Here is a 10,524-nt window from a genome sequence, read left to right on the forward strand (position 1 = left end):
TTTTAATGCAGTGCCCAGAAGAGTTGGAAAAAGCATAAAATAAGATAAAAGAGTTAATAAACTTTGAAAAAAAGAATGGTGTGGTTTATAGCTAAATAAAGAACCCATGTTTTAACAGGAAAAAACCTTGTGAACACTTCAAGTTAGTTTAAAAGAGAGAGAATACTAATCAAATTATGTATCTACAATATTTGGTTGATATGTTGTGTCGTTAAATAAAAAAAAGAAATCTATTTGGTTGTAATTTCTTCATGACTAGTGAGAATTAGGCCTACCATAAGTACAAGAACCTAAATTAACTAAGGTCAACTTATTAAATGCAACTGGTAAAACAAACTTGCTTGCTTAAAACACATTTATTGAATCACAATTTGTTCATAAACTATTGAAACATTTTAAATAACTTATGACAAAAAACAATTTACATAACATACTAAGTCTAATGGTGTTAATAAACAAACTTTTCAGGTAATAACGGTAACTGACTAACTCTACATTCTATCACAGTTTGAGGAACGTTATCTCCATACATGAACTTCTGGTAAAAGCCTGTACATTTTATAGGTTGTAAACTGTAATGGAATAAATAATTTAGTGAACATTCTCCCAAAACCTTAACTGCCCATATTCATTACACAGCAGCAAATTACATTTTTATTGATCATATTTATTGGTATACTAAAATTTATGTTAGTCAAATAATTGTCATGAGATGTATGTAATTTTGATCTCAGAGAATCAAATACTAGTTTCATGCAAACTGGTACAAGAATTTTATGATCTTACTAACATTCCAAAAATACTTTTTTAACATTTTACAAAATGTTTGTAGATAAATTAAACCCTTAATTATTTTAAATAGTAGAAAACAATTAAAAGAAATTGTTCAAATACAATTTAAGAGTTATAGGTTATAGTGTTTACAATCAATCAGTCTACTAGACGTCATCATCAAATCTAGTAAAAAATTTAAATTGAACCCCAAAAAAATGTAAAACAAAATGTACCTTCACTGGTTGGCTATCTTGATAATTTAAAGAACCAGAATCCTTCATTATCGATTAATATCATAAATATTTTGTCTATAGTATCTAAACTACTTTTATCAACTAGTGCTGTTTCCAATCTGATTTTGGCTTGTTATTTGGTGATGTGATGTAGATTTTACCCCTTCAATATTGACTAGGCCACCATTTTCAATAAGCCACCTTCGCATGTTGAAATCCGGGAAGAAGACAGAAATTTCCCTCGCAGCCGAATCCATAGAATCTGGAAAAGGTAGACAATGCCGTAGAAGAACATAAGAACAGCAATTTGTTACCTTAGAGAAAGAGGGACGGGATTGTATGTAAATTAAGGTCTGATAATTGAAAGTCGTGAAAGAAAATTGACGCTCCTGCCAAAATATTATTTGTGTTCAGTGTTTAGGATTCTGTAGTAAGGGAATCAATCCCTGTTGATTACTGTTGCCAGTTGACAGATGACAGATGTGTAGGCAGAAAGTGTTTTGACATAGAAAATGTGATTTAGTTGCTTAGGTAGTTTGTAAAAGGCCGAACACATTTGCTTGTGGTACCTGCAGCAGGTGTTCAACAGTTTCTATCGAGACAGAGACTAAATTTTACGAAACTGTTGCTCGCTGACCTAAGACCTTGATAGTTATGGAGGCGTGCCATATTAGTTCGACAATTTGTCTTGTTCAATCACATTGAGATTTGAATTCAAAATTCTCAAACTTTTAGCCACTACTCCAACAATAGCAGTCAGACTACACCATGGAAAATATCACGAAAATGCTCAAGACCACCTCCAAAATCCACCACTCGGCAAATTTACCACTTCCAAACTCTAAACTCCATTCCCGTCCATTGTTTGGAGATGGACTTAAAAAAGCGGTCGACTACTGAGACAGAAATATGATCACAGAATACGATTCATAGTTGGCGAGAGTGTGAATTTTTTTTTCACAAGGTTTCCTAATACTATTCCCTAATAAGTCTGACTAATCGTCCTATAGCAGTGGGAACATCTCTAAAAAAATTGTATAGTAGATAAAGTAAGGAACCTGAAGTTGATCTCAGATTTGAACTAGCTAACCTGGCTGTGACAGAGGCACAATAGAGACCTTAATTTACATGTAGGTCATTCCTCATAAATTAATTTGGTGATAAAATAAAATTTCCTACGGAAGACTCCTTCTAGTTGGACCGTTTAAGACTAAAAAATGGCCGAATGAACTGACGGCATTGTTAATGATAATATCAATGTCACCAATCAACAATACTTTTACAGAAATAAATTTTGGACCGATTCATTTTAGGGACGGTCAAGTCTCGAAATTTCGGGAAATTTTAAATCTCGTTACACGAGGCAAGATTTCTTTTTGGCCGAGATTTTTATCAAGACGAGAATAAAAAAAAAAAAAAAAAAAAAACCCCTGCAGAAAGTCAATGCAATACCCGCAATACAGGACCGTGTTGTAGTTGTGTTTCCTTTGCGAAGGCGTTCTTATGTAATTAATTCTTCAAATGTAAATATTACTTTAATTATTTTAATAACATTTGAGAAGTTTTGTTAAGTGTTAGCAGTGTGAGGAATGTTTTATTACTATCAAAAAATTCAAAACAAGTAACTTTTTTATACAAATTAATATTTTATTTTATGATTTATTTTATTTTAGGATAAGTTGAACTCTATCCTAACTGATATCACTATGTTTCCTAATCGTAGGCATTTTTAATAATTTAGGCGTGATTAATAAAAAAATGTTATGCTGATGTTTTTTAATAAAAGATTGTAAATATTCTTGCCTATTATCATTATTTTTGTATTTAAACAGTCATCTAACAATGTTACAAAATCAGGTAAAAATTCAGAACGTGCATTTCCCGTTGTGTATGAGAAGGGAAATCCCGTCTCGATCTCGTCTCAAAATTTTATGGGAAATAAAAAATCTCGTCTCGTCTCGTCTCGAACTAAAAATCCAATCTCGTCCATCCCTAATTCATTTATATCTGGACGCTCAAAAATTTTTAGTCATACTGTAGTTCTTGTATTTCCAATTTTCACAATCTTGGAAAATATTCTTAACAGCTAAGTTACTACTCAACTCAATATACAGTTCAAACAATACATTCAATTCAAATATTCTCGTACTCTATTAACACCTTCTTAAAGCTATTCCAAAAAAAATATAGCCCATATCTTGAGATACCTACAAATGAAATCAATTTAAAAAGAAAACAATGAAACTATAAAAACATAGTGAAGGTATTGTTGTACATTATTCCCTTTTATCAAATGTGGCGTCCTAACTCAACACCAACAAAATTTTCAAATAGGCCTACAGTTGACTATCTCATTTGATAGTCTACTTCTAGACACTTAACTTACAAAAGTCTGACCTATTAGAAGTTTCTAGAAACAATTATGCACACATCTTTTATTAACTCATTGATAAGGATATTAGAACTGTAAAATCCATACAGGGCTACACAATCCGTATATTTGATTCGTTTACTTGGCTATAGACTAAGTGGTACACATAATAATGTGCAAGAGCGTGAGTCATGATTTTGGTCGTCCAAACCAAACAAAATGGAGTTAAGTTTACGTTGACTGGTTAGTTTACCTGATCCGTGAGTGGCGTTTCTTGTGTCAGTCAGGCCGTATAAGCCTCTGATGCTGTCTGGATGAGTGAATATTGCCTGGTAAACTTTGGTTGGTCCCATCAGTTGGCGCCAATCAGAGATTGCGTTCTCTTTAGCTAATATGTACACCTCAGATTCTCCACTGTAAACAAATGTAACCACATATAAATCTGATGAATAGTGGCACTGATAAACAGTTAATTATTTTAATTAGTAGCTCTACCCTAGCCTCAAAAGGGCGGAATTACTATCTTCTAAGCTAATGTAGTGTGGAGTAGTAGACAGCTACACTATTAATAGGACCATTGGGTAGAAACTCAAAAATTAATTGAGTAATTGAGAATCTGCGGAACTGTGTCCCACTTAGATTCATAAAACTTTATGGCTTAAAAAAATACTTTCTTGAAACTTAAAAAGCAAGGTTAAACAATATATAAGTACCATTCTTTGCAATCTTGGGGTAACATCATACACTTCCCAGTTATTGTTACAAGAGACAAATGTCTCCAAATAGTTATTAGGCCTAACTTACTTATTGTAATGAGTATCATTTACTTTTATTTAGGTGCATTAATATTAATAATGTGATAAAGAGGTAACAAAATAAGGGAGTATTTCATTTGGTCCAAAATCGTTTGGTCCACAAGTTGTAAAACAGTTCGTTTGGTCCAAAATCGTTTGGTCCACAAGTTTTAAAACAGTTCGTTTGGTCCAAAATCGTTTTATGATCCAGTTGGGGAGTATTTCATTTGGTCCAAAATCGTTTGGTCCACAAGTTGTAAAACAGTTCGTTTGGTCCAAAATCGTTTGGTCCACAAGTTTTAAAACAGTTCGTTTGGTCCAAAATCGTTTGGTCCACAAGTTTTAAAACAGTTCGTTTGGTCCAAAATCGTTTGGTCCAAAAGTACAGGCAAAACCAGAATTACAATTGTGTATTGTGGAGTAAACTTATGAAATAGACTGTACGTTTCACTGTGGACCATTCGATCGGGTCGTTTTATTCAACACTCTATTACGAGTTCGTTTGGTCCAAAAGTATGAACTATTGCGTCCCTCACATAGAAGGCGTTCAAATAATCGCCGTCACGTCGTCAACCCAACCGCCTGCCTTCCGAGGCCTATTATTTGTTGTTTTGTGATATGTTTCTAAATAATATATATGTTTGCATTTCTAAACACGTACATATACATATATTTATTTATATATAATGTGTTTGTGTAATGTTTACTTTTTATCCCCAGTCAATCTTAAAACAACGCGTTTTAATTCCCTAGATTTGTGGATAAATATTGACTTTGCTTTGAGTTTGCATTTAATGTTAAACAGATGGTTTATTTTTTAATCTTACTAATATTATAAATCTAAAAGTTTGTGAGTTTGTGTGTGTGTTTGTGTGTGTGTGTGTTGCTCAATCACGCATAAACTACTGGACGGATTGGGCTTAAATTTGGCATGATAATAGCTCACATTCCCGATTAATATTAAAGCATATTATTATCCCAAAAATCCTTTCGGGCTCCGCCCCAGTGGCTCTACTGGCTCAGATGCTACTGCAAACCATCTGTCAAGATATAGGTACTACTGTAATTTAAGGTTTCTGTGTTTGGATGTTATTAGACACGATAAGAACACAATGAGCTTCTTCTGCAGATGAACAATCTGTTGGTTACGAGAAATATAAGCCGAATTAATAAATGCCACAATTCAAGCGCATTAAATTGACTTTGGTCTGAGAAACTGTTTATAGTATGGAGTTTGGGCCTTTTTGATGTCACCATCTGGGTAAGTAACTTTGAGAGATCAATAATTTTTGTTGCTGAGTAGCGCCAGTAAACATGCGCATCACTTCTTTAGTTGAATAGCATTCACTGACTCCATTGTGTATTCTTTCACTAAGCTGAATGAATGCATCAAAGTAAACTCTCTAAAAGTATGTAATAAACTGGAATTTAGGATTAATAACTTTCTATAACTTATCATGCATTTATTCATAAAATTATTAAAAATTTTATCCAGTTACTGAAAACCACTATTATTAAAAAAAATATGGGCAACGTGCCTGAATGTTTGTCTCAGACAATTACGCATATCACAAAGAGTAGACCTATAATTGATGTACCTTAATGATATGTCTATGATAAATAAAAGTAGCCTATTTAACATTCATTTTCATAGACTGTAAAAACCTTCTGCACTTTTATTATTCTGTATCGTATTACATAGCCTAATGGGAAATTGTCCAATGATTAAATACACATGTATAACAATAATCTCGTGATGATCTGTCAGTATTGAATAATAAGACAAAATATCGGCAAAAGTAGTCAAAAAGGCAGACACCAACCAGTACAATAGATATAACATAATGCAATAAGAAATTATTGAAAGAGTTACTGTAATATTAAGATTATATAACTGTTCGTAATGGAACGTTATATTGCTAAACATGACATTATACAGAAGAACATCAATTTTAAAATAAGAAAATAAGATCCTTATATATAATTCTGTAAGACAAAATTTTTACCAGGAAATTGTGGACGTCCAGAAAATATGAGTAGGCTAATTAATGTAATTTTCATGTTCTATTTTAACCTTTTGATTAAGAATTATAGACAACCATGATCAATAGTAAACACTCCATTGTAAATAGGTACCGGTACAACAATACAAATTAAGGTGTATGATAAACATTTAAAACACGTTGGTCCACTGAACACTCTGTATATTAGAAGGTCGCCAAATGTGATAAACACTGTTAATTTATAATATTTCCAACCGTATGATACACTATTGAGCTTTAAGTTTGTTTATGTACGCTTTAGTGGTTTGAATACAACAAAACATGGCGTCTTTAACGTTAAAAACATAGAAACTCAACATGTTTAAAGCAAAAATTGTATTAATATTATTATTGTATACGACGGCGGATATTTAAACGCCTTCAATGTGAGGGACGCAATAGTTTATACTTTGGACCAAACGATTTTGGACCAAATGAACGGCAATATAAACGTACAGTATATTTCATAAGTTTACTCTACAATGCAACATTTTACTTCTAGTTTGGCCTGTACTTTTGGACCAAACGATTTTGGACCAAACGAACGTGTTTTTAACTGTTGGACCAAACGATTTTGGACCAAACGAACGAGTTTTTAACTGTTGGACCAAACGATTTTGGACCAAACGAACGGCAATATAAACTGTGGACCAAACGACTTTGGACCAAATGAAATTGGATAAAACGATTTTGGACCAAACGAACGAGTTTTTAACTGTTGGACCAAACGATTTTGGACCAAACGAACGGCAATATAAACTGTGGACCAAACGACTTTGGACCATTTGAAGATGATCCCAAAATAACATATTTCTGATACAACCAATTTAATATAAGCCAGACAACTTATTTTAAGAAACAAAACTTATAGGACCAATTTATTTTAAAATAGGATTGGGTATAAAACATTAATTTGTGATTATGTTATCAAATACAACCTAAATTGACTAACCTCATCATAGATGTAACCAAACGATTGTAGAAAAATTTATTTTTGTGTTCCCCATAAAAACTTTCAACTTGTTGGGGTGATATTTTTAAAACGCATGACTTTACAATTTTAAAATTGTTATCTTTGATAATCCTCCGAATACCCTGTAAAGAAAACATTAATTATTTTATCATAAACTTGTTTTGTGTTAATCTTTCCATGCAAGATAAATTGAAAAGTCACAGAAAATTCAAAGAAAGGGTGACTGTAGTTTCATTTCCCCACCTTAAGCCGTGTTTCACCGGAGTTTACTGTTTACAACAAATGTTCCTAACAAACCAAGAAACACTACATTATGAAAAGAAACATTTTTTTATGTTCGCAACAGTTTTTAGTGTTTACAACAGAAATTTTGTTTCCCGTCAAAGGTCGGTAAAGATCACAGGGTGTTCTAAACATTTGTTTGGAACACGTGTTTCAGTGCTTCTAGGCATTTTAAAACACTTCCCCACTACCCCTCACACCAACCCTTTATGTAGATCTATTTACAGCTTCACACACTTCAGGTAAAAATAAAAAGACAACGCGGAAAAGGTGAAAAAATTATTTAGAACAAAATCCAAGAAAATTGCACTATCTGTAGTACACTTTTCTTACAACAAATTAGAAACAAGTAGGCCTAAAATATCCAGTGCAACTCCAGTGCAAACACAGCGGGAAACCCTACAAAACAGCATGGTGTGGGAAAGCGAGCCCAGCAAAATCTTTTAGTGGCTGCTGCTCTGAAAATTTGTAAATAAAACAACCTTATTTTAACCCACCACGCTAATAGTCTATATGTTAAAGCAAAATATGACTTAGTAGAGTTGGAGCCTACATTTTAGATAGTAGCATTTTTCATACAAATTTTAAACTTACATGACTTCCTATTAGGATGATCACATTAAATTGTAGAATATAAGGAACTAAGTTACGTGTGGATTAGGAGTTAGTTCCGTCTATATTTTAGATGCTTTACTGAATGTTGCAATGCAAAAGGTGGACTATGGTTTAAGGAGTTATGAAGTAGACCTATGCAATACCTTGTGAAAAATATTACAACTTCAAGATAATTTTGTTTTTAAACCGAGTTGTTTTATCAGTATTTATATCGGTAGTCCTAGGTAGGGTACCTTAAGTGATTGATAATCAATGAAATGGGTGTGTTCTTAGCCTATTGGTTAAGTTTAACATCTCAGACTTTGGTATGGGAGAGACGGGCAGCGCCGTCCTTAGGGTCGAACGAGTGGAGCAGCCGCTCCAGGCCTTGCGCCGGGGAAGGCCTCGTGCAGCGAGGCCTTACTATCGCTGATAATAAGTTAAAGATTTTGAATATAAATAATAAAATAAAGAACAGATATGTGCCTAAAATATGTCTGATTTATTATGGATTATTTCAATTGTTGTAATGATTTAATAAAAACCTACGAACGACATTTAAAACACAAAAGAATATAAAACATCGTTTGACAGCGTCAGTGGCGGGATTACGGAACCCGAGCCTCGCGGCAGCCACTGAGGAGCCACCCCGGTGAGTAGTGAGTGTGAGTGAGTCATACTTATACGCTTACGCTTAACTTACGCCTGGCAGCGCCAACACCACGCAGCCACAGCGCCACCTGTCATATGGTGGAGGATGGTAAGGGGGATCATGTCACGTGATCGCATTCCAACAGATTTAAATATTTACTGGATGGATAATCAGCGTGAATAATCAGAGGAGACTGACTGTAACTAGTCGAAAAAAACATGAGCCTTCCACTTAACTTATGGGAAATCGCTAAAAGGGTAGCCTACAGCTCTGCAGAGAACTTGTAAGCTAATATAGGACCGTATTGGTTGAATTATTGATATATGTTAGTCTATAGCAGTTATAGTTTGGTTCCATATATCGCTTCCAAAATTTGTTTCCCAATGTAAACATCGCATTGAGTTAAGTTATGATCTGTTTACATTTTTATTAAGTTAGTGATTAATAAACGTAAACCAACATCAAATTGAGTAAGTTAATGATCTGTTTACGTTTTAACTTAATTGACGTTTAATAAATGAATCTAACTTATCAATCGGATAGGCCTATTCAATCAAAAACAAAATATACTTAGCCACTGAACGTTATTAAAGCAGGCCTAGCCAAAACTTTTTGATATGATTGGCCGTAGAATTTGGAAATGTCTAAAGTAGTTTCTTCCAATTTCAGTCGTAGAAATTTAGAATAAAACCAAGGATAAAAATAATCCACATTATTAATGTTTTTCTTAAGCTACTGTTTTTATTTAGCCTAAGCCTATAACAAAATTTGTGGTAACTTCAAACTAAATTCGATGCAACATTAATATTAAACCAAATTATAACCGATATGTAGGCTATTAATACGATCTTATCAAATTAAACATTCACTACAGAACTGTGCCCGAAAAAAATACTTTGATGGGCCTACATTAGGCTACAAAGATGTTGCTTCTCTGTGGACACATAAAATTTAATTAAAACTAACCTCTAAAGCATGAGATGCCTTTACGACATGGGGTTTCAGAATTGCGAGAGTCAGTTGTAAAGATGCTCTATTTGTTGATAACAAACCTAACATTTTATTACTAAAAATCGTTAGTTGCTAATTGCTATAAACATATTAAACTCTAAATGCCGGGCAAACTTAGACGAAATAAAAATATTATCTAGCATCTAGCCTACATTGACATTTAACAACAAAATGTAAACTGTAAACAAAACATAGAAAACACATGAAAATAATAAAATTAAATGAAATAGTTCTTCTTTTTTCGCTTGCTGTCTTTACCGCACTTCAGGCTCATGGTGAAACCATAGATAAAACATACTGGTGAAACTAAAATACAAAGTGTGCTATTATTCCCGTCATATACTGACGTCACTCAGATTGCAAACACCATTTTACCATATTTAGAAAAAGTATAAAAACAATAACAATCCTATCAAAACAAATATATACTTATATGGCAATACAATCAGCTTATTTTTTTTTATCTGCGTGACGTCAGACGCAGACGGTGGTAATACCTTCACCACCAGGCAGCAGGTGCATGCGCACAACACCAGGCGCAAAGACCACATTGATGTGCCCTATTGCAGGCTCAGTAGGACAAAGGATGCTTTCCCGGTCATGGCCCTCAGACTGACCAATAAGTTGCCGGTTGCAGTTAGGGACTTAAACAAAAACCAGTTTCAAGCCAGGTTAAAGTGTTGGCTAAAAGCTAGGCCATATTACTCGCTTAAGGAGTTCTTTGAGGACGACCTCACGGGACTTTAAATCCACCGCCATTAAGTTTATTAATCCGACTTAATGGAAGTTTGTAAATAT

General features: G+C 33.6%; 1 protein-coding gene across 1 annotated transcript; it reads right to left on the reverse strand.

Moving 5' to 3' along the window:
• Positions 1–375: 375 nt before the first annotated feature.
• On the reverse strand, positions 376–9,893 carry LOC128989867 (nucleoside diphosphate kinase 6-like). Its single transcript, XM_054411959.1, has 4 exons — positions 9,682–9,893; positions 7,167–7,309; positions 3,632–3,792; positions 376–1,269 (listed from the first exon to the last, which is right to left on the reverse strand). Exons 1-4 carry the CDS (start codon positions 9,772–9,774, stop codon positions 1,106–1,108), a joined length of 561 nt encoding a protein of 186 aa, XP_054267934.1. The 5' UTR covers positions 9,775–9,893; the 3' UTR covers positions 376–1,105.
• Positions 9,894–10,524: the final 631 nt, after the last annotated feature.

Source organism: Macrosteles quadrilineatus, unplaced genomic scaffold (assembly GCF_028750875.1).
Source record: "Macrosteles quadrilineatus isolate MER2022 unplaced genomic scaffold, UCM_ALF_1.0 Scaffold_3__2_contigs__length_128488019, whole genome shotgun sequence".
Classification (NCBI taxonomy): Eukaryota; Metazoa; Arthropoda; class Insecta; order Hemiptera; family Cicadellidae; genus Macrosteles; species Macrosteles quadrilineatus.